The 27199-nt window shown below is 39.0% G+C and overlaps 1 protein-coding gene across 3 annotated transcripts; it reads right to left on the reverse strand.

Moving 5' to 3' along the window:
* Window positions 1-306: 306 nt before the first annotated feature.
* Window positions 307-27015, reverse strand: LOC110456348. 3 transcript variants are annotated; one of them, XM_021507031.1, is made up of 6 exons: window positions 26902-27015; window positions 18294-18458; window positions 10994-11174; window positions 10628-10768; window positions 2838-2967; window positions 307-2134 (listed from the first exon to the last, which is right to left on the reverse strand). In XM_021507031.1, exons 2-6 carry the CDS (start codon window positions 18380-18382, stop codon window positions 1989-1991), a joined length of 687 nt encoding a protein of 228 aa, XP_021362706.1. In that variant the 5' UTR covers window positions 18383-18458; window positions 26902-27015; the 3' UTR covers window positions 307-1988. The 3 variants fall into 3 exon arrangements, with proteins under 3 accessions (XP_021362706.1, XP_021362704.1, XP_021362705.1); XM_021507029.1 differs by having other exon boundaries at window positions 26857-27015; XM_021507030.1 differs by lacking the exon at window positions 26902-27015 and adding an exon at window positions 25297-25403.
* Window positions 27016-27199: the final 184 nt, after the last annotated feature.

Consider the following 27199-nt stretch of genomic DNA (forward strand, 5'->3'; position numbering starts at 1 on the left):
AACGTGAACAGTGTGTCAATAACACACTCAGATCATCTAAGTAACTTAACGTGAACAGTGTGTCAATAACACACTCAGATCATTAAGGTAACTAAACGTAAACAGTGTGTCAATAACACACATAGATCAACGTGAACAGCGTGTCAATAACACACTCAGATCATTAAGGTAACTTAACGGGAACAATGTGTCAATAACACACTTGGATCACATTATTACATTTCAAGGATGGAAGAAAGCTGTTTGAAATAAAAGTTGTTGATATCCTAAATATATTCGATACTTAAAACAACAAGAAAACACTGATCTGATTAATGTTTTATTTTAATTTCAACACAAATGTATCAATATGCGATACATGCGTTCCCTCCCATTAAAACAAACGCCTAGCACAACTAAATGCTAACAGTTTAACGGTTAACAGTAGAATCAGTAACAATATGTGATATATATGATATCTCTTCACCAATAACGACAAGCGATAAATCACCGAAAATGCGAGAAGTCATCAGCGAGGACAGTCTTCTTTGTTTAAAATGCAGGAAGATTGAAGCACAAAGTATGCAGCAAAATTGACGTACAAGACATATTTTTCGAAAATGATTTCAAAGGTGCAGGAAGAACAAAATGTGCTTTTTGTAAAAAAAGAAAAAAAAAGTAATGGCATGATGCAGGCAGTAGTAATGAAAAGTATATCCTTTCAAAAGTTGTTGGTAGTGATTGTACGATTTTGTTTTACATACAGCGTATGCTTTTTTAGAAATAATATAAATAACGTGAATTAAAAAAAATCGTTGCGTCTTTATCGAGAAACGCTTGCATTAATAGTCATGGCCTTAAATTCGTATGTTTACACCTGCATAATAATATATTCTTAGACCCAAGATTCCGATAGAGTTATCTGTATAAAAATACCTGAGGATGCGTCAGAATAGTACGTGATGGCACGAGCGCACTAGCGGATCACAGCTTTGGGGAAATAGGCATAGCAACCCGCCATAGCTCTTTTGTTTAAAATATCAACGTATGTGGCATGAATTAAAACGTCTCGTGTCAAATAAAACCTGGCAAGTTACATTGGTCGCAATGATCTAATCATATACTGAAAATCCAATTCAAGGAAATCCTTGCGGTTATGATAACGTTTGTGAAGCTTTAAATGTAGATGAAAACCCTGACTACCTCAATGTATTCATATGCAATTATCTTGCCACACCTTCAATATGGTAGTTGTAATTGTCTTGACTTCCTTCAACCGGAAAATGCAGTGTAGATGTCAAGAGAAAAAAAGAGACGTCCATATTAGTCTAGATTATTCAATGACGCAGTAGCCAAAGCCTGTCAGAAGTAAAACCGAACATAGATAAAGTAGAATAATATGAACAACTTAATTAACTGGTATCAAAATGAGCATAACAATTTGACACAAAAAAAACTTCATGTGGAAGAACAATAGAATCTTACATGGGTACGATCCGTGGACAGGGAAATCTCAACCCGCGGGTAAGAGTTTGGCTGTCTAGCACGAGGCTGGACAGTCAAACTCTTACCCAAGGCTTGATATTTCCCTGTCCACGGATCATACCCGTGTTTGATTAAACATGCCAGTGTCAATACTCCGGACCTTTATATGCTTGTATTCTATGACGCGCATGGATACAATTATGTTAATTCTTTAGGGATGATTAACCCTGAACATTAAATCAGAAAAGCACAACGTTAACAATAGTGTTATATGCAATAAAAGGTCAGAGGTCAAGTATGCAAAAGTGCGTCGTGACGTCTTAGTGCGTGTACATGTGGCGGTATTTCCCTCGGGAAAAGCATGTTGATCTTTTCACGGGTCAATTCCTGTCTTTTACGGGTAACTTTGGGAGTAAACACCACGTACACCACTCTTCCAGCAACAGATGTTGTGTGGAGATGGTAACAACATCCTTGACCCTGGCGAGAATGTACCGCGTTTAAATAGAACCCAGTAGTGGTTGTCAACCTTTGACACGCTTCATGGTTTCCAGTTGGACGATAACACCGATAAGATTGAAGAGGCTGAGGACTGCTAGACATATAATGGGGTAAATAATGCGACTCCTCCAGTAGGATCTTGCACATAACATCACCACCATCCCCTTCCCTGTACAACAGTAAAACATGGCAGTACATATTAGGTTCTATTTTTAATATCTGTTTATTTAGTTTTTCAAAACGTTAAGTACTACATAGTCATGAATATGAACGTGTAACTATATCGTCCATTATTCGCTCACACGTATCATGCTCTTACATACATAATGTACCTTGTTTATATACATAGATAATACACTTTTAAATTAAACATTGGTTCTAAAGATATTCGAATACCTACTGATATATCTTGTACTAGTCAATTTTTCTCCTCTTAATCAGCATTTGGTATTAATAATATCTGTTTGAAATTTAAAAAAACAATGTCCGTTGAATATATGTTAATTGTTACATTTAGGTTTGTTTTTTTCTCTCTCTCGTTTTGTATAAGTTAGTGTGAGGTTCAGTATTAGCAAAGACTCGTCATATAGTCGTTTATAAAACCTAACAATATCGATATAATTATCCTCACCAATATCACCACAGAAAGAAACAAGCGAGGTTTAGAGGCATAACCTTTTACAGTACATAGCACAGTGAAGGTAACCATGGGTCCGCAGTGAAAACGCTAATAAGCTTCTTTATATCAGTGTCATTACAGACATTCTGAAGTATATATTGATCTCGTAAATAAATCAACCGGCCTTGCTGCACTTTTTATCCGAACATGAGGATCAATACACCATAAACGTTATTTGTACATTTGTACCCACCTTTGCGAATAACGATTTCCTGTCGAAGTTTTTTCCTATGCTTCATATTCAAAAACGTAAGCTGCTCAGTGTTGTTGGATCCAACTTCAAAGAAGTAATTTTGATAACCCTGGTATCTATCTGCAGTTGTCTGAAAGGCAATTGTACATTCAAGATTTTGGTATCATTTCAAAGTCTCAACATACAAATAAAATTCTATACCTTGTGAATACAGGAAAAGTCTGTTATCTTTATCCCTCTCACGAAATCCTTTTTATTTTTATTATAGCCAAATAAGTACTGGACATGAAAGAACCGTACTTGTTAAACGGTAAAAATGGATAGATCAACAAAGAGACTGCATTTAGAAGAAAGTATTAGGATTTCTGTCTACACTGGTGAAGCTTTACTCTCATGTTAAACGTCACCCAACAAAAGTCTGATTCACTCAAATGTGCCTTTGAATGTCTAATGACATATAAGTTGTTACTTTTAGTATGACACTCTTGTTTTAAATCGTATTTGCTTTCAATGTCTATTTTGAAGACAAAAACGTCCCTATACTTAAAACCTGGTGATGATATTCACAGGTACTCGCGGTCTTTTGTATTATTTATAATTTCATTCCTGTATAGCTGTTATAATTAAGGTGTCTGTTTACTGGCGCCCATTGATACTACAAACGATAGAATGTAACTTGTATAATGATCTCCGTTCAGGCCTATTGCAGGAGGCTAGTAAAATCACAAATGATTTTTACAATATGCGTAAAGAGGAAAAGTTAGTTTTAATTCTAAGCAACCCTTACTTGGCGAGGTCCTGTGCCAAAACCTGTGTTAATATTCTCAATCGACGTCGCAACTTGATCTATAATTAAGCAGTAATGTATCTTTTAATGTCAATTATTTTTGTAGTTTTATATTGGCAAATTGTTTTTAATTCATAAGTATGTATATATATGAAATACTTTTACAGTCTAGAATGATAGGAGAAGAGTGAGTGTCTCGTAAGTCCAATATAGACTGGGTGTAAGGGTGGGAGAGTAGACATATTTTAGAGATTGTAATACTTGTCCCTTTTACATGTGACACTAGAATAAACTAATATAGACTGGATGTAAGGGAGGGTGAGTGTCTCGTAAGTATACTATAGACTGGATGTAAGGGCGGGGGAGTAGAAATATTTTAGAGATTGTAATCCTTGTACCTTTTACATGTGACACTATACTAAACTACTATAGACTGGATGTAAGGGTGGGTTAGTAGACATATTTTAGAGATTGTAATACGTGTACCTTTTACATGTGACACTATAATAAACTACTATAGACTGGATGTAAGGGTGGGTGAGTGTCTCGTAAGTCTACTATAGACTGGATGTAAGGGTGGGTGAGTGTCTCGTAAGACTACTATAGACTGGATGTAAGGGCGGGTGAGTGTCTCGTAAGTCTACTATAGACTTGATGTAAGGGTGGGTGAGTAGACATATTTTAGAGATTGTAATACTTGTACCTTTTACATGTGACACTATAATAAACTAATTTGAATTTGAATTTGAATCGTTACTTCTTCAGTTGACTACCAACAATGATAATGGCACAGGGCCAATCACTCCAGGTGAAATATAGATAGGAGGAGAAAGCGAAAGGTTCAAAGTCCTATTGCCTCGGCGTATCAGGGGCTACTCACTCAACACTATAAGCTAACTATACACAATACTACAAAACAAACGTATACTGACGAGGTAGCCTCCTAAGCAAAGAAAGAGGCCAAAAGGAAAAAAAATGTATTCTCAGCAATATATTTAGAGTAGGCCAGACAACTCTTGAGCGATTAAAGACAGGTCAAGACAGGCCAAATGTAAATATCTAGTGAACATTCTTGAGCGATTCAAGACAGTATAAATGTAGATATCTAGAGCAAAACCCTTGAGCGATTCAAGAGATGCATATAAAATACTCATAAGTAGTAAAGAACTTTTAAGCGATTTAAAAGCAGAGAGCTCTTGCCTTGAGCGATTCAAGAGAGGCAAACTGACCACCAGACTTAAGCGATTTAAGAGAGGCAAACTGACCACCAGTCTTAAGCGATGAGCAAGACGAAACTCCTGAGCGATTCAAGAGCCTAGAAGTCTTAAGAATAGACCGAAAAATTAAATGCTTTTTATAAAGCAAAAGCAGTAAAATAATCAACAGATAAATAAATAATATTACAGAAAAGTATTGGGGGGGGGGGGGGGGAATTCCCCAGGAATTAAAACCCTAGGGATAAAAGAGTGAGTAACCCAATGTTAACACAAGATACCATGTATATAATTATTATAAGCAACACGGTAAATTCAATGAAAACAGATACATCTCCTGATTATCACAAAAGAATACAAAAGATAGTAGAAGTAAAATATTCAAACAAGCACTAAACAATCCGTGAAGCTTATTAACAACAAAGCTCGAGAGCTGCTGGGATAGGTGGGTGGGTACGCGAAAAGCAAACACACCAACACCCGCTAGAAATCAATAATGAGGGGCACTGACAATACAACATACCCTCTAGAGGTTAATGCTGATTGGTTAACACTCTCCTAATTTGCTTTAAAACATAAACATGAAAAACCTAGATACAAGAATTACCACACGTAAACAAGGAGATGAACATGAGTAAAATTCATACCTATATATCTAAATGCTCCACTGTAAGAAAACAACTTATAATAGATATAAGCAAGGGAGCAATAAAAGTTGTATATCAACTATAATTTAACACACATGTCAAATTATCATGTTATACACAACAAAAACGATGAAACAACAGTTTAACTGTTTATTACAATTCGAGATATTTAAATGAGACAGATAGCAAGATAAAAAGAAAATACAAACTTATACTTTGGCGTATGGGACTACTCACTCAACACTATAAGCTAACTATATACAACACTACAAAACAAACGTGTACTGGCGAGGTAGCCTCCTAAGCAAAGAAAGAGGCTAAAGGAAAAATCAAGACAGGCCAAATGTAAATATCTAGTGAACATTCTTGAGCGATTCAAGACAGTATAAATGTAGATATCTAGAGCAAACCCTTGAGCGATTCAAGAGATGCATATAAAATACTCATAAGTAGTAAAGAACTTTTAAGCGATTTAAAAGCAGAGAGCTCTTGCACTTGAGCGATTCAAGAGAGGCAAACTGACCACCAGACTTAAGCGAGTTAAGAGCTGGCAAGACGAAACTCCTGAGCGATTCAAGAGCCTAGAAGGCTTAAAAAAAGACTGAAAATTTTGATTAAGGCAAAAGCAGTAAAATATCAACAGATAAATATATAATATTACAGAAAAGTATTGGGGGGATATTCCCCATGAACTAAAACCCAAATGGAACGAAACGAGAATTTGGAAACTGCTAGTGAGTGAGAGCCCCCAAACCTCTTCTACGACAACAGATTGATGACATTATCAGATAAGTGGTTAAGATCGACTCTCCTGTGACACCACATCGGTAAGATAGAACGACCCAAACACATGTCGTCTCTTCTGTAGAAACAGATCGGTAAGATTGAAAGATAGAAATTCAAGTTGGCATTTCTGAGGAATTAGATTCAGTAAGACGAATAAAAAAATGTTACCGCTTCTATAAAGCAACACAAAATAGAATATAGTTAAAGACAGCCGCTATTTTCTAGCTGATAATATGTAGTATGGTTGAAGTGCAATGATTGAAACCAAACGTCAAAATCTAGATCGACAACCACCGATGTTCTAGGAAGAAGTAAGAAAAGTCCAACCTTCCAGTGTCAGGCTAATCAATGTGCATAACAACTCCTTAAAAAATAGCTGCCGAACTTTCAGAACGAGTTCGTACTAGTGACTCATTACTACATACAGAATAGGAAGTAACTCATATTATAATATGATTAAGCTTTAGATACAAACACAAACAGAATACAGAGCATATATACATTGGTCAATACGATTTTAATGCAATGCCCACATTTTCTGTTTGGAATACAGTACAAAAATGTATGAATTAAAAAAAAGCTTTCAAGTTTGGGAATCGTGAAACACACCAGGGTCTACATATATACATATAGGGGGTAAATACACCACAACGACAACACATTAGGGCAAAATATACCGTAGCGTCAACACATTAGGGCAATATATACAAACAAATATACTACAGCGTCAACAAGGGCAATATATATTACAGCGTCAACATATTAGGGCAATATATACATTGTACCACAGCGTCAACATACAAAAACAAATATACCACAGCGTCAACACACAAGGGTAATATATACTACAGCGTCAACACACAAGGGCAATATATATTACAGCGTCAACATATTAGGGCAGTATATACATTGTACCACAGCGTCAACATACAAAAGCAAATGTACCACAGCGTCAACACATTAGAGCAATATATAACCACAACGACAACACATTAGGGCAATATATACAATGTACCACAGCGTCAACATACAAAAACAAATATACCACAGCGTCAACACACAAGGGTAATATATACTACAGCGTCAACACACAAGGGCAATATATACTGCAGCATCAACACACAAGAGCAATATATACCGCAGCGTCAACACATTAGGACAATATAAACTGCAGCGTCAACACATTAGGACAATATAAACCGCAGCGTCAACACATGAGGACAATATAAACCACAGCGTCAACGCATTAGGACAATATAAACTGCAGCGCCAACACATTAGGACAATATATACTGCAGCGTCAACCCATTACGGCAATATATACCACAATGTCAACCCATTACGGCAATATATACCACAATGTCAACCCATTACGGCAATATATACCACAATGTCAACCCATTACGGCAATATATACCACAATGTCAACCCATTACGGCAATATATACCACAGCGTCAACACATTACGGCAACATATACCGCAGTGTCAAGACATTAGGGCAATATATACGGCAGCGTCAACACATTACGGCAATATATACCGCAGCGTCAACACATTAGGACAATATATACTACAGCGTCAACACATTACGGCAATATATACCACAATGTCAACACATTACGGCAATATATACCGCAGCGTCAACACATTACGGCAATTTATACCGCAGCGTTAACACATTACGGCAATATATACCGCAGCGTCAACACATTAGGACCATATAAATCGCAACGTCAACACACAATGACAATATATACCGCAGCGTCAACACATTAGGACCATATAAATCGCAACGTCAACACACAATGACAATATATACCGCAGCGTCAACACATTACGGCAATATATACCACAACGACAACATATTAGGGCAATATATACCGCAGCGTCAACACATTACGGCAACATATACCGCAGTGTCAAGACATTAGGGCAATATATACTGCAGCGTCAACATATATGGGCAATATATACCACAACGTCAACACGTTAGGGCAATATATACCGCAGCGTCAACATATTAAGGCAATATATACCACAGCGTCAACACATTTCGGTAATATATACTGCAGCGTCAACGCATTAGGGCAATATATCCCGCAGCGTCAACACATTACGGCAACATATACCGCAGTGTCAAGACATTAGGGCAATATATACTGCAGCGTCAGCATATTAAGGCAATATATACCACAACGTCAACACATTACGGAAATATATACCGCAGCGTCAACACATTAGCACATTAGGGCAATACATACCGCAGCGTCAACACATTACGGCAATTTATACCGCAGCGTTAACACATTACGGCAATATATACCGCAGCGTAAACACATTAGGGCAATACATACCGCAGCGTCAACACATTACGGCAATAAATACCGCAGCGTCAACACATTACGGCAATATGTACGCAGCGTCAACACATTACGGCAATATATTCTCCAGCGTCAACCATTAGGGCAATATATACTGCAGCGTCAATATATTAAGGCAATATATACTGCAGCGTCAACACACAATGACAATATATACCGCAGCGTCAACACATTACAGCAATATATACCACAGCGTCAACACATTAGAGCAATATATACAACAGCGTCAACACATTAGGGCAATATAAACCACAGCGTCAACACATTAGGGCAATATATACTGCAGCGTCAGCATATTAAGGCAATATATACCACAACGTCAACACATTACGGCAATATATACCGCAGCACAACGACAACATATTAGGGCAATATATACCGCAGCGTCAACCCATTACGGCAACATATACCGCAGTGTCAAGACATTAGGGCAATATATACTGCAGCGTCAGCATATTAAGGCAATATATACCACAACGTCAACACATTACGGCAATATATACCGCAGTGTCAACACATTAGGGCAATTTATACCGCAGCGTCAACACACAATGACAATATAAACCGCAGCGTCAAGACATTAGGGCAATATATACTGCAGCGTCAGCATATTAAGGCAATATATACCACAACGTCAACACATTACGGAAATATATACCGCAGCGTCAACACATTAGGTCAATATATACCGCAGCGTCAACACATTACAGCAATATATACCACAGCGTCAACACATTAGAGCAATATATACAACAGCGTCAACACATTAGGGCAATATATACTGCAGCGTCAGCATATTAAGGCAATATATACCACAACGTCAACACATTACGGAAATATATACCGCAGCGTCAACACATTAGCACATTAGGGCAATACATACCGCAGCGTCAACACATTACGGCAATTTATACCGCAGCGTTAACACATTACGGCAATATATACCGCAGCGTAAACACATTAGGGCAATACATACCGCAGCGTCAACACATTAGGACAATATAAACCGCAGCGTCAACACACAAGAGCAATATATACCGCAGCGTCAACACATTATAGCAATATATACCGCAGCGTCAACACATTAGGGCAATATATACTGCAGCGTCAACATATTAAGGCAATATATACCACAGCGTCAACACATTACGGTAATATATACTGCAGCGTCAACGCATTAGGGCAATATATACCGCAGCGTCAACACATTAGGACAATATATACTACAGCGTTAACACATTAGGGCAATATATACCACAACGTCAACACATTACGGAAATATATACCGCAGCGTCAACACATTAGGGCAATATATACCGCAGCGTCAACACATTAGGGCAATATATTCCGCAGCGTCAACCATTAGGGCAATATATACTGCAGCGTCAACACATTACGGCAATATATACCGCAGCGTCAACACATTAGAGCAATATATACCACAGCGTCAACACATTAGAACAATATATACCACAGCGTCAACACATAAGCGCAATATATACCACAACGTCAACATATTAGGGCAATATATACCACAGCGTCAACACATAAGGGCAATGTATACATTGTACCACAGCGTCGAGACACAAGGGCAAAATATATCAAAGCGTCAACACACAAGGACAAAATATATCACAGCGTAAACGCACAGGGGCAAAGGCAGATCTCATAGTAAATACAGAAAGACAAAACCAGGAAATAGAAATAAAAATAATCGAACAGGAGGACATCAGGAAGTCTCACAAAAAAAACACGAAGGTGTTAACCAGTGTTCTGCAGTGTTTCCAGCATTGGATGTGGTACCCGTCACTACGTGTCCTGTCTTATCTATTATTTATAAACATACTCGGTTAAAGACTATACTAGATGATGTATGACTGAAATATCTCATTACAAGCCTTTACTCCAACAGGTTCAACATGACAAATAAATTCGACTGTGAGATGTTTCTAAGGCTGTGTGTTGGTATCTTACCTCTGCCACACACAGCATCCGCTTTAGCTTTGTCTTGTTTCTGGTGATGGTGTATATACCTATGATGTAATACATGAGCAGGACGCACAAAACGGCGGCGTTGGCAATGTTTATAACTGTGTTGTCACAGTAGCAGGCAATCTGTGAGAAGAAATATGTACCAATCTTCAGGAAGAACATATCATTTATGTATCAGTGATCAAAACGCAATATTAAACATTTTAGGGGATTCCCTTTAAGATTATTCGCACTAAAATGGTGCGCTTTAATGAATCAGTAAAAGTTTATTATTTCAAATCTGTCAATCTGAAATTTGGTTTGTTTATATCTTCTTAATCTAAATGAAAAGTCAAATTCAAGACTTACTGGGATGACACAGCAGGAATAGACGCACATGAAATACCAAATGATCAGGGAAAACACATCACCGATAAAGTTGCTTGCGCCGCCCACTGGAAGCAGTCGGAATACACGAGGTTCCTGATTGTAATTGGCTACCTTCAGGAATTCTGCATGTGTTACCAAGGTGTTGTGACCAATAAAGGGACTGTAATTATATAAAGAGTGAAAATGAGTTAACTGGCCATAGAATGAGACCAACGAACACTAAATATCTGTGTCATCAACAACGAACACCAAATATCTGTGTCATCAACAACGAACACCAAATATCTGTGTCACCAACAACGAACACTAAATACCTGTGTCACCAAAAACACCACCAATGAACACTTAATATCTGTGTCACCAACAACGAACACTAAATACCTGTGTCATCAACAACGAACACTAAATACCTGTGTCACCAAAAACACCAACAACGAACACTTAATATCTCTGTCACCAACAACGAACACTAAATATCTGTGACACCAACAACGAACACCAAATATCTGTGTCACCAACAACGAACCCCAAATATTTGTGTCACCAACAACGAACACTAAATATCTGTGTCTGTCACCAAAAACACCAACAACGAACACTTAATATCTCTGTCACCAACAACGAACACTAAATATGTATATCTGTGTCACCAACAACGAACATTAAACATCCGTGTCACCAACAACGAACACTAAATACCTCTGTCACCAACAACGAACACTAAATATCTGTGTCTGTCACCAAAAACACCAACAACGAACACTAAATACCTGTGTCACCAACAACGACCACTAAATACCTGTGTCACCAACAACGAATACTAAATATCTGTGTCACCAACAACGAACACTTAATATGTGTGTCACCAACAACGAACACTAAATATCTGTGTCACCAACAACACCAACAACGAACACTAAATACCAGTGTCACCACAACGACCACTGAATACCTGTGTCATCAACAACGAACACTAAATATCTGTGTCACCAACAACGACCACTAAATATCTGTGTCACCAACAACGAACACTAAATATCTGTGTCACCAACAACGAACACTAAATATCTGTGTCACCAACAACGAACACTAAATATCTGTGTCACCAACAACGAACACTAAATATCTGTGTCACCAACAACGAACACTAAATATCTGTGTCACCAACAACGAACACTAAATATCTGTGTCACCAACAACGAACACTAAATATCTGTGTCACCAACAACGAACACTAAATACCTGTGTCACCAACAACGAACACTAAATATCTGTGTCACCAACAACGAACACTAAATATCTGTGTCACCAACAACGAACACTAAATATCTGTGTCACCAACAACGAACACTAAATATCTGTGTCACCAACAACGAACACTAAATATCTGTGTCACCAACAACGAACACTAAATATCTGTGTCACCAACAACGAACACTAAATATCTGTGTCACCAACAACGAACACTAAATATCTGTGTCACCAACAACGAACACTAAATATCTGTGTCACCAACAACGAACACTAAATATCTGTGTCACCAACAACGAACACTAAATATCTGTGTCACCAACAACGAACACTAAATATCTGTGTCACCAACAACGAACACTAAATATCTGTGTCACCAACAACGAACACTAAATATCTGTGTCACCAACAACGAACACTAAATATCTGTGTCACCAACAACGAACACTAAATATCTGTGTCACCAACAACGAACACTAAATATCTGTGTCACCAACAACGAACACTAAATATCTGTGTCACCAACAACGAACACTAAATATCTGTGTCACCAACAACGAACACTAAATATCTGTGTCACCAACAACGAACACTAAATATCTGTGTCACCAACAACGAACACTAAATATCTGTGTCACCAACAACGAACACTAAATATCTGTGTCACCAACAACGAACACTAAATATCTGTGTCACCAACAACGAACACTAAATATCTGTGTCACCAACAACGAACACTAAATATCTGTGTCACCAACAACGAACACTAAATATCTGTGTCACCAACAACGAACACTAAATATCTGTGTCACCAACAACGAACACTAAATATCTGTGTCACCAACAACGAACACTAAATATCTGTGTCACCAACAACGAACACTAAATATCTGTGTCACCAACAACGAACACTAAATATCTGTGTCACCAACAACGAACACTAAATATCTGTGTCACCAACAACGAACACTAAATATCTGTGTCACCAACAACGAACACTAAATATCTGTGTCACCAACAACGAACACTAAATATCTGTGTCACCAACAACGAACACTAAATATCTGTGTCACCAACAACGAACACTAAATATCTGTGTCACCAACAACGAACACTAAATATCTGTGTCACCAACAACGAACACTAAATATCTGTGTCACCAACAACGAACACTAAATATCTGTGTCACCAACAACGAACACTAAATATCTGTGTCACCAACAACGAACACTAAATATCTGTGTCACCAACAACGAACACTAAATATCTGTGTCACCAACAACGAACACTAAATATCTGTGTCACCAACAACGAACACTAAATATCTGTGTCACCAACAACGAACACTAAATATCTGTGTCACCAACAACGAACACTAAATATCTGTGTCACCAACAACGAACACTAAATATCTGTGTCACCAACAACGAACACTAAATATCTGTGTCACCAACAACGAACACTAAATATCTGTGTCACCAACAACGAACACTAAATATCTGTGTCACCAACAACGAACACTAAATATCTGTGTCACCAACAACGAACACTAAATATCTGTGTCACCAACAACGAACACTAAATATCTGTGTCACCAACAACGAACACTAAATATCTGTGTCACCAACAACGAACACTAAATATCTGTGTCACCAACAACGAACACTAAATATCTGTGTCACCAACAACGAACACTAAATATCTGTGTCACCAACAACGAACACTAAATATCTGTGTCACCAACAACGAACACTAAATATCTGTGTCACCAACAACGAACACTAAATATCTGTGTCACCAACAACGAACACTAAATATCTGTGTCACCAACAACGAACACTAAATATCTGTGTCACAAACAACGAGCGCTAAACATCTGTATAACCAACAACGAACACTATATATCTGTGTCACCAACAACGAACACTAAATACCTGTGTCATCAACAACGACCACTAAATACCTGTGTCACCAACAACGACCACTAAATATCTGTGTCACCAACAACAACAACAACGAACACTAAATACCTGTGTCACCAACAACGAACACTAGATACCTGTGTCACCGACAACAAACACTAAATATCTTTGTCACCAACAACGAACACTTAACATCTGTGTCACCAACAACGAACACTAAATACCTGTGTCACCAACAACGAACACTAAATATCTGTGTCACCAACAACGAACACTGAATACCTGTGTCATCAACAACGACCACTAAATACCTGTGTCACCAACAACGAACACTAAATACCTGTGTCACCACAAACGACCACTATATATCTGAGTCACCAACAACGAACATTAAATATCTGTGTCACAAACAACACCAACAACGAACACTAAACATCTGTGTCACCCTTAACGAACACTAAATATGTGTGTCACCAACAACGAACACTAAATATCTGTGTCACCAACAACACCAACAACGAACACTAAACATCTGTGTCACCAACAACGAGCACTAAATATGTGTGTCCCCAACAACGAACACTAAATATCAGTGTCATCAACAATGAACATTATATATCTGTGTCACCAATAACGAACACTAAACATCTGTGTCACCAACAACACCAACAACGAACACTAAATACCTGTATCACCAACAACGAACATTAAATATCTGTGTCACCAACAACGAACACCAAATACCTGTGTCACCAATAACGAATACTAACTATCTGTGTCACCAACAACGAACACTAAATACCTGTGTCACCAACAACGAACATTATATATCTGAGTATCCAACAACGAACATTAAAAAATCTGTGTCACCACAACGAGCACTAAATATCTGTGTCACAAACAACGAACACTAAATATCTGTGTCACCAACAACGAACACTAAATATCTGTGTCACAAACAACGAACACTAAATACCTGTGTCACCAACAACATCAACAACGAACACTATATATCTGAGTCACCAACAACGAACACCAAATATCTGTGTCACCAACAACGAACACTTAACATCTGTGTCACCAACAACGAACACTAAATACCTGTGTCACCAACAACACCAACAACGAACACTATATATCTGAGTCACCAACAACGAACACCAAATATCTGTGTCACCAACAACGAACATTAAACATCTGTGTCACCACAACGAACACTAAATACCAGTGTCACCACAACGACCACTGAATACCAGTGTCACCAACAACGAACACCAAATACCTGTGTCACCAACAACATCAACAACGAACACTATATATCTGAGTCACCAACAACGAACATTAAACATCTGTGTCACCACAACGAACACTAAATACCAGTGTCACCACAACGACCACTAAATACCAGTGTCACCACAACGACCACTAAATACCTGTGTCACCAACAACATCAACAACGAACACTATATATCTGAGTCACCAACAACGAACACTAAACCCCTGTGTCACCAACAACGAACACTAAATACCAGTGTCACCAACAACGAACACCAAATACCTGTATCACCAACAACGAACACTAAATATCTGTGTCACCAACAACGAACACTAAATACCAGTGTCACCAACAACGAACACTAAATTCCAGTGTCACCAACAACGAACACTAAATACCTGTGTCATCAACAACGAACATCAAATATCTGTGTCACCAACAACGAACACTAAATATCTGTGTCACCAACAACAACAACAACGAACACTAAATACCTGTGTCACCAACAACGAACACACGTTTGTGTCACCAACATTAACACATGTTTATGTCACCAACAACGAACTCATTTTTGTGTCACTAGCAACAACACATGTTTGTGTCAGCAACAACAACACATGTCTGTGTCAGCAACAACAACACATGTTTGTGTCACCAACAACAACACATGTTTGTGTCAGCACCAGCAACACATGTTTGTGTCAGCAACAACAACACATGTTTGTGTCAGCACCAGCAACACATGTTTACGTCACCAACAACGAACACACGTTTGTGTCACCAACAACAACACATGATTTTGTCACCAACAACAACATATGTTTGTGTCACCAACAATGAACACAGGTCGACGTCACCAAAAACGAATAAACACCATGTGAAATATATACAGTGTCACAATTTGAAACAGAATAAAACGGTAACAAATTGAATAGAGGCAAATTGAATAGAGGCAATGATGACCAAGGCAATGATGACCAAGGCAATGATGACCAAGGCAATGATGACCAAGCAAACAACACAAACATGGTCTTTGGATACAGGCATTAAACTTCCGATAGAGAAAATCGATATAACAAACACATGATAAGTAACAAAAAAGGCGAGATATCTTTGTCAAAATCCACAGGCATAAGTTATCATTGTCAACATCCACAGGCATTAGTTATCATTGTCAACATCCACAGGTATATGATATCATTGTCAACATACACGGGCATAAGTTATCATTGTTAACATCCGCGGGCATAAGTTATCATTGTTAACATCCACAGGCATAAGTTATCATTATCAACATCCACAGGCATAAGTTATCATTGTCAACATCCACAGGCATAAGTTATCATTGTCAACATCCACAGGCATAAGCTATCATTATTAACATCCACGAGCATAAGTTATCATTGTTAACATCCACAGGCTTAAGTTATCATTGTCAACATCCACAGGCATAAGATATCATTGTTAACATCCACGGGCATAAGTTATCATTGTCAACATCCACAGACATAAGTTATCATTGTCAACATCCACAGGCATAAGTTATCATTGTCAACATCCACGGGCATAACATATCATTGTCAACTTCCACAGGCATAAGCTATCATTGTTAACATCCACTGGCATAAGTTATCATTGTTAACATCCACAGGCATAAGTTATCATTGTTAACATCCACGGGCAAAAGTTATCATTGTTAACATCCACAGGCATAAGCTATCATTGTTAACATCCACAGGCATAAGATATCATTGTCAACATCCTCAGGTATAAGTGATCATTGTCAACATCCACAGGCATAAGTTATCATTGTCAACATCCACGGGCATAACATATCATTGTCAACTTCCACAGGCATAAGTTATCATTGTTTACATCCACAGGTATAAGATATCATTATCAACATCCACGGGCATAAGATATCATTGTCAACATCCACAGGTATAAGTTATCATTGTCAACATCCACAGGCATAAGATATCATTGTTAACATCCACAGGTATAAGATATCATTATCAACATCCACGGGCATAACGTATCATTGTCAACATCCACAGGCATAAGTTATCATTGTTAACATCCACGGGTATATGATATCATTGTTAACATCCACGGGCATAACATATCATTGTCAACATCCACAGGCATAAGTTATCATCGTTAACATCCACAGGCATAAGTTATCATTGTCAATATCGACAGGTATATGATATCATTGTTAACATCCACAGACATAAGTTATCATTGTCAACATCCACAGACATAAGATATAATTGTCAACATCCACGGGCATAACATATCATTGTCAACTTCCACAGGCATAAGTTATCATTGTCAACATCCACAGGCATAAGATATCATTGTTAACATCCACAGGTATAAGATATCATTATCAACATCCCATAAGATATCATTGTTAACATCCACATCACAGGCATAAGATATCATTGTTAACATCCACATGCATAAGTTATTATGTTAACATCCACAGGCATAAGTTATCATTGTCAACATCCACAGGCATAAGATATCATTGTTAACATCCACATGCATAAGTTATTATGTTAACATCCACAGGCATAAGTTATCATTGTTAACATCCACGGGTATATGATATCATTGTTAACATCCACGGGCATAAGATATCATTGTTAACATACACAGGCATAAGATATCAGAAATCTAAAAGGGTAGAGAAGTCTATTGAGCTTGCTGTAACACAGGAAGAGGAGGTCAACAGTCGGACACAAAGTGTAATAATAGACATGTACCAGGCACTGACCGGTAGTTGTAGATCAGAGAATAATTACTGATGTACTTGTATACGCACCCTTCTCGGAAGCTGGCCAGAGAACCCTTGTCCCTTACTTCTAGTCTATGACTAGGACGTTCCTCGAGGTCGGTGTTAGTGGTATCCATTTGTCATTTCAGAGTACCTTAAAGTTGTTGATACTCTATCTTTGTTAGATTAAATCATGTCTGGTCATGCACATCACTGAAATATTATGAAAAAAATAACCCCGTTACATATTTATGAAGGTTAATTAAGTCGTATGCCGCTGCAAACAATGCGAAAATGCACCCGTAGACAAACCAGTCGGTTATAGACATATCATATATCTATATCTAGCAGACAGGTATGTCGCTTGTGATAGCTAAGGTACAACTATACAGCAGAAAATACTAACAGACATCTTTTCCTATATCTAAATGTATCAAGGACAAGGGTGTCCTACATATAGCTAGAAGACAGGTACCTCATATCGTTCTATATATATGTATAGTCAGGAAGCATATTTCTCACATACTCCGTTGTTGCTAGGGAAAAGATTAATAGAATCTTCCCTTACCTTGAGGGTGTGATAGAGAAATCTCCAACTCGAGGCTCGGCCGAGGGTATACAACCAAAGAATTCACCCCGAGGGTTAGAGATTTCTCTATCACACCCTCAAGGTAAGGGAAGATTCTAGAAAACCTTATAATACACACAAATGTATACGATATTCTGTCCGAGACATGCTAGAAAACCTTACAATACACACAAATGTATACGATATTCTGTCCGAGACATGCTAGAAAACCTTATAATACACACAAATGTATACGATATTCTGTCCGAAACATGCTAGAAATGCTGTCCGAGACATGTTAGAAAACCTTATAATACACACAAATGAATACGATATTCTGTCCGAGACATGCTAGAAAACCTTATAATACACCCAAATGTATACGATATTCTGTCCGAGACATGCTATAAAACCTTATAATACACACAAATGTATACGATATTCTGTCCGAAACATGCTAGAAATGCTGTCTGAGACATGTTAGAAAACCTTATAATACACACAAATGAATACGATATTCTGTGCGAGACATGCTAGAAAACCTTATAATACACACAAATTTATACGATTTTCTGTCCGAAACATGCTAGAAATGCTGTCCGAGACATGTTAGAAAACCTTATAATACACACAAATGTATACGATATTCTGTCAGAGACATGCTAGAAAACCTATAATACACACAAAAGTATACGATATTCTGTCCGAGACATGCTAGAAAACCTTATAATACACACATTTGCGAGCTATCTCCTGCTGATATATCAACATGGTTTTGACCAAGGAAATGTGTGTTTTCTTTATGATGCTGTTATGAATTTCATTGATATCCATTCGTCTCATCAAATGTTTTAAGAAATGTCAAATGTACACAGCTATTTCATTCTTATAACCACATAAGTCAAACTTCCTTTTTATCTTTTAAAAGACATTTCTTGTTAAATCATAGCTTAAATTAACTGTTTTAGTTTGTTTCAAGATGTTTCTTAATTATGATAGCTCAAATTAATAAAAAAAAATAAAAAAAAAATAAAAAAAAACAGCGTTACGAGACGTCTTAACCCAGTGCGTGTGTTACATAACTATATAACCTTACTTAGACGTCAGAGGAGTCATTCATAAAATTATTAACATAAAAAAGTAAGACAGACTATAAAGATGTTTCACTGGCGATACTAACTCAGCACCCACTCCGTCACCCATTGTGAAGTACAGTTTGCTTGTTATGTTTAAATAATGCTAGCTCCGCTTTTATTTGTTATATAGTCGGTTGTCTTCCGCATAGGCTTATGTTGCCTTGTTTAACCATGTACCGACTTTTAAATAACATTGACTTGACTTGTACATCTACTGCATATACACTCAGGCGGCGAGTCCAACGCCTCACGCTAAATACTGCTACCCGCTATCTGTCCAACGCCTCACACTAAATACTGCTACCCGCTATCTGTCCTACGCCTCACACTAAATACTGCTACCCGCTATCTGTCCAACGCCTCACACTAAATACTGCTACCCGCTATCTGTCCAACGCCTCACACTAAATACTGCTACCCGCTATCTGTCCAACGCCTCACACTAAATACTGCTACCCGCTATCTGTCCAACGCCTCACACTAAATACTGCTACCCGCTATCTGTCCAACGCCTCACACTAAATACTGCTACCCGCTATCTGTCCAACGCCTCACACTAAATACTGCTACCCGCTATCTGTCCAACGCCTCACACTAAATACTGCTACCCGCTATCTGTCCAACGCCTCACACTAAATACTGCTACCCGCTATCTGTCCAACGCCTCACACTAAATACTGCTACCCGCTATCTGTCCAACGCCTCACACTAAATACTGCTACCCGCTATCTGTCCAACGCCTCACACTAAATACTGCTACCCGCTATCTGTCCAACGCCTCACACTAAATACTGCTACCCGCTATCTGTCCAACGCCTCACACTAAATACTGCTACCCGCTATCTGTCCAACGCCTCACACTAAATACTGCTACCCGCTATCTGTCCAACGCCTCACACTAAATACTGCTACCCGCTATCTGTCCAACGCCTCACACTAAATACTGCTACCCGCTATCTGTCCAACGCCTCACACTAAATACTGCTACCCGCTATCTGTCCAACGCCTCACACTAAATACTGCTACCCGCTATCTGTCCAACGCCTCACACTAAATACTGCTACCCGCTATCTGTCCAACGCCTCACACTAAATACTGCTACCCGCTATCTGTCCAACGCCTCACACTAAATACTGCTACCCGCTATCTGTCCAACGCCTCACACTAAATACTGCTACCCGCTATCTGTCCAACGCCTCACACTAAATACTGCTACCCGCTATCTGTCCAACGCCTCACACTAAATACTGCTACCCGCTATCTGTCCAACGCCTCACACTAAATACTGCTACCCGCTATCTGTCCAACGCCTCACACTAAATACTGCTACCCGCTATCTGTCCAACGCCTCACACTAAATACTGCTACCCGCTATCTGTCCAACGCCTCACACTAAATACTGCTACCCGCTATCTGTCCAACGCCTCACACTAAATACTGCTACCCGCTATCTGTCCAACGCCTCACACTAAATACTGCTACCCGCTATCTGTCCAACGCCTCACACTAAATACTGCTACCCGCTATCTGTCCAACGCCTCACACTAAATACTGCTACCCGCTATCTGTCCAACGCCTCACACTAAATACTGCTACCCGCTATCTGTCCAACGCCTCACACTAAATACTGCTACCCGCTATCTGTCCAACGCCTCACACTAAATACTGCTACCCGCTATCTGTCCAACGCCTCACACTAAATACTGCTACCCGCTATCTGTCCAACGCCTCACACTAAATACTGCTACCCGCTATCTGTCCAACGCCTCACACTAAATACTGCTACCCGCTATCTGTCCAACGCCTCACACTAAATACTGCTACCCGCTATCTGTCCAACGCCTCACACTAAATACTGCTACCCGCTATCTGTCCAACGCCTCACACTAAATACTGCTACCCGCTATCTGTCCAACGCCTCACACTAAATACTGCTACCCGCTATCTGTCCAACGCCTCACACTAAATACTGCTACCCGCTATCTGTCCAACGCCTCACACTAAATACTGCTACCCGCTATCTGTCCAACGCCTCACACTAAATACTGCTACCCGCTATCTGTCCAACGCCTCACACTAAATACTGCTACCCGCTATCTGTCCAACGCCTCACACTAAATACTGCTACCCGCTATCTGTCCAACGCCTCACACTAAATACTGCTACCCGCTATCTGTCCAACGCCTCACACTAAATACTGCTACCCGCTATCTGTCCAACGCCTCACACTAAATACTGCTACCCGCTATCTGTCCAACGCCTCACACTAAATACTGCTACCCGCTATCTGTCCAACGCCTCACACTAAATACTGCTACCCGCTATCTGTCCAACGCCTCACACTAAATACTGCTACCCGCTATCTGTCCAACGCCTCACACTAAATACTGCTACCCGCTATCTGTCCAACGCCTCACACTAAATACTGCTACCCGCTATCTGTCCAACGCCTCACACTAAATACTACTACCCCCTATCTGTCCAATGCCTCACACTAAATACTGATACCCGCTATCTGTCCAACGCCTCACAATAAATACTGCTACCCGCTATCTGTCCAACGCCTCACACTAAATACTGCTACCCGCTATCTGTCCAACGCCTCACACTAAATACTGCTACCCGCTATCTGTCCAACGCCTCACACTAAATACTGCTACCCCGCTATCTGTCCAACGCCTCACACTAAATACTGCTACCCGCTATCTGATTATCGATGAGTCCAATGCCTCACACTAAATACTGCTACCCGCTTCTAGTATCTGATTATGCGTTTGATTACTACCCCGTAATAAATATTTCAAATCTTGACGCCCCACGTTTCACAAAATAATATGCGGATCCATAAAGTATATAATCTACTCTTCTGAAAGAGTAATGTATAACAACGATTCTGTGACGTGTTGTTATCTTATTTGAAAGTAAAACTTCTGGAGATGTTGTATGCTGTCCAAATAAAAATCGATTACAATAACTGGCTCTAGGTCGGTGGGCGATTCCTGGAGTATCCAAAAACACGCCCGTACAGTCCGAGGCCTAGGTCCCTAACTGATATTACAATAACTGGCTCTAGGTCGGTGGGCGATTTCTGGAGTATCCAAAAACACGCCCGTACAGTCCGAGGCCTAGGTCCCTAACTGATATTACAATAACTGGCTCTAGGTCGGTGGGCAATTTCTGTAGTATCCAAAAACACGCCCGTACAGTCCGAGGCCTAGGTCACTAACTGATATTACAATAACTGGCTCTAGGTCAGTGGGCGATTTCTGGAGTATCCAAAAACACGCCCGTACAGTCCGAGGCCTAGGTTCCTAACTGATATTACAAGCATAATCATGTCGTTAGTAAGTAAAGGTTATTGCATAGTTTTCGAGTAACAAGGGATTTATTACACCCGAGCGAGGCGAGGGTGTAATAAGTCCCGAGTGACGAGAAATCATGCAATAACTGGCTTACTGTATGCTGCCCAACTCGAACAAAACAGAAAAATGGAGTAAAAAATGTTCACCTGGACAATCTTTTTACCTACCCTACACTGCAGATAATTTACATGTACCTGTGTGGGTAATAATCACAACCAGGTAAGATTGTCTTTTTTCTCAATAGCCCAGTCTGAGTGTATCCTTCATAATGGATACAAGTGTTTTTGCATTACTATATCCAGCTCCAGTGTCAGGGAAGGTAAGGAGTGTCTGTTCAACAATTAGAACAAAATACGGGAAACAATGTTGAATTTCTGACTACATTTTCAATTTAATTTTCAGGATGTGGCAAAGGTACAGGATATTGAAACCATTTTCATACATACAATATAAGGGTTTAACAATCCCTAAGGAATTCCAGATCTTTCAATGAATGGTATATTTGAATGTGCAATTTTGTGTAAAGGAACAGCTCCTAAAGAATTTAAACTTTTCCAGGAAATGCGTTTCATCTCACGTGACAAGGAATTTTGTTTGTTTGTTTATCAATCATGAATAACCATTTTAAGCTTCTTTTTTTTCTTATTTTAAATGTGTCAACTAATTATATAAGTTTATCCTTTCCCCTGTATTGTTTTTCTGATTGATTATCTCCCCTTTCTTACAGCATTTGTGACCACAGTCCACTGGGCACACCCCCTTTCATGGTCATGTAATCATGATTGGCCTTGAAAGGGGTTATGTGTGCAGTGGACTGTGGTAGCAAGTTATTTATTGCCCACACTTTTCCATTGTGAGAGGTGGGAAGTATGCAGTAAGTACATCTACACAATAAAAGTAGAACAATTAGTTTGAGTGACATCTGTCATTCACAGGAATTGTCCTTTGAGACCGAGGCCGCGCTGTCCTTTGTCTGAGCTTGAATGCAGTGCCGATCTGGTAAGACCAGTTAATCCTGTTACGTTATAGAATTAAGCTAAAAGGTATATGAATTTATCTGACAACAATGCTCCAAACGAATTAAACATGTCGACTTCAAGGAAAAGCTTCGTAAATAGAACTTATCTAAATTGACACAGGTTAAGGAGAGTTAATGCTGCAAACGATTTACATAAAATAGTTCCAGCATATTAATATATCAGTTTATATTTATTTTATTCTGTAGGCTTTACAGCTTATTAGTTAAGCATAAAATGTATGTTACAAAGATTGCATAGTAATACATACAATCATATACTAGTAATACAAATGCCCACAACACACCCTAGTTTTATAATTTGTCACAATCATCATCATCATCATCATCATCATCATATCATCATCATCATCATCAAAATTTCCCCTTACAATAAACCAACATTGTTTTCAAAAACATTAGAGCATTTCCCATTAATTGAAACACAGGATTTGACTGATCTGTAAAAGCGACTTCATAACAGACTACATTTTCCCTCGAATACCAAGCCTAGTCAACTTGCGCCGTCGATAAAATCAAACGCTTTGCGAAAATCTACAAAACAGCAATACAATCTTTTCCTCGATGACAATGTCACTTGATAGAATAAATTCACTGAAAGGTTGTAGTTTAAAATACGCCAAATTACGAATTTAATGAGATATTAAATTAAAGTTCAAATTTAGCACTTTTATCATAAAATTCTTTATGATAAGTGCGTGCGAACAGTAGGATATGAAAGTGTGCCGGTCTTGTCCTAGTAAGCACAGGGTTATATTAGACGTTTGTAACGGGTATGTTACCGAATGTGGCCAGTGATATACAGTGTATACGAAGCCTTAACATTTCTTATAACTCTCCAAAACACGATACTGTAAACAAATGTCCCTGTGTGCACAATACTGTAATCTGAGGCTGTTTAATACAACGGACAGAGTTGTTCTTGTCTAAATTATCGTATGCGACTTACCGTAATCGGCACTCATGCAAAGCATATCTCCTTTGGTTGTTACATGTATAACATAAAACTTGTATAGTCGTTGATACAGATGGATGGGGCGTTCCTATGTAGTCTGTACATACAGGATTTGGACCGATAAGATTATCCATATACGGTTACTATAATGGGGTATACAGGGGGTCATATATCTGTTGGTAGTGCGGCTATGATGGGGTATACAGGGGGTGTATATATCTGTTGGTAGTGCGGCTATAATGGGGTATACAGGGGGTGAATATATCTGTTGGTAGTGCGGCTATGATAGGGTATCCAGGGGGTCATATATCTGTTGTTAGTTCTATGATGGGGTATACAGGGGATTGGGTATACAGGGGGTCATATATCTATGGGTAGTACTATGATGGGGTATACAGGGGGTCATATATCTGTTGTTAGTACTATGATGGGGTATACAGGGGGTCATATATCTGTGGGTAGTACTATGATGGGGTATACAGGGGGTGTATATATCTGTTGGTAGTGCAGCTATGATGGGGTATACAGGGGGTGTATATATCTGTTGGTAGTACTATGATGGGGTATACNACAGGGTGATAACGCCTTAGATGGTTACACATAGTCTTACAGGGTAATAACGCCTTAGATAATTACACCTAGTCTTACAGGGTTATAACGCCTTAGATGATTACACATGTCTTACAGGGTAATAACGCCTTAGATGATTACACCTAGTCTTACAGGGTAATAACGCCTTAGATGATTACACCTAGTCTTACAGGGTAATAACGCCTTAGATGATTACACCTAGTCTTACAGGGTAATAACGCCTTAGATGATTACACCTAGTCTTACAGGGTAATAACGCCTTAGATGATTACACCTAGTCTTACAGGGTAATAACGCCTTAGATGATTACACCTAGTCTTACAGGGTAATAACGCCTTAGATGATTACACCTAGTCTTACAGGGTAATCACGCCTTAGATGATTACACCTAGTCTTACGGGGTAATAACGCCTTAGATGATTACACTTGACATTTTGGATGTGTCACATGATTTAAGTGGTTTTCAAAAAAAAATGGTTTGATCACAGAATCCATGCTTGAGCAAGAGAACGGTTTCATGAACCCCCAGACTCAACCCCACTCCAATGAGCATCACTCCTTAACCACCCTCTTACACATGTATCCCCTCTTGATCAACATATGACATTTACGACCATGTACTGACCATATCCACTCCCCGACACACAGTCAACCTAATGACTTGCACCACCCACAGGGGCTAGCAACGATTTCTATGTGATAAGAATAAAAAATAGTGAGAAAAAATACGTAACTGTACATAACATAATCGTCGCTAGCCCCTGCGCAACACCCCACACAACTGACGTCGGTAAGCATTCTCCCCACCGTCATACCGTGCTCATCAACCTCTGATTGCAGTGATGTGGGCAGTACTGTAAACATGCATGCAACAATCCATAACACATGTAAAATGACATCCCTATCGTCAAAACATCAACAACACATATAGTCTCTCTCTCTAACAAAATAAATTAGCCATACCTGGCGGTGACACTGGTATATAGGATCCATGGAAGCGATACCTACCCGTATGTACAATGTGTACGCTATGTAACCATCGACCATGACAATTGCCTAAAATTAGACACCATATCACCATACACATACACACATGGATGTACTTGAAGCGCTGGCTGAAATTTAAGTGAGTGTCCTGTTAGTCATTTAGGTCAAAAGACAGTACACGTTTTACCCACAATGACTTCGACATAAAGACTGCGTGTAACGTTATCCTTAAATCATTGCCTGGGGTAGTTTGCTTTACTTACATGTAATTTATTTGGGACGCATGTAGACTAATCGGATTGTATGGTGACTTCTCGGT

Source organism: Mizuhopecten yessoensis, unplaced genomic scaffold (assembly GCF_002113885.1).
Source record: "Mizuhopecten yessoensis strain PY_sf001 unplaced genomic scaffold, ASM211388v2 scaffold8693, whole genome shotgun sequence".
In the NCBI taxonomy this organism is placed as follows: domain Eukaryota; kingdom Metazoa; phylum Mollusca; class Bivalvia; order Pectinida; family Pectinidae; genus Mizuhopecten; species Mizuhopecten yessoensis.

Excerpts from the sequence above, each read along its gene's own strand:
- LOC110456348 (XM_021507031.1), bottom strand. The coding sequence starts at position 18,382 with ATGGATACCACTAACACCGACCTCGAGGAACGTCCTAGTCATAGACTA. Across the intron at positions 2,968-10,627 it reads GGATGCTGTGTGTGGCAGAG|ACAACTGCAGATAGATACCA; the intron begins GTAAGATACCAA and ends ATTGCCTTTCAG. Across the intron at positions 2,135-2,837 it reads GGAAATCGTTATTCGCAAAG|GGAAGGGGATGGTGGTGATG; the intron begins GTGGGTACAAAT and ends ACTGTTGTACAG.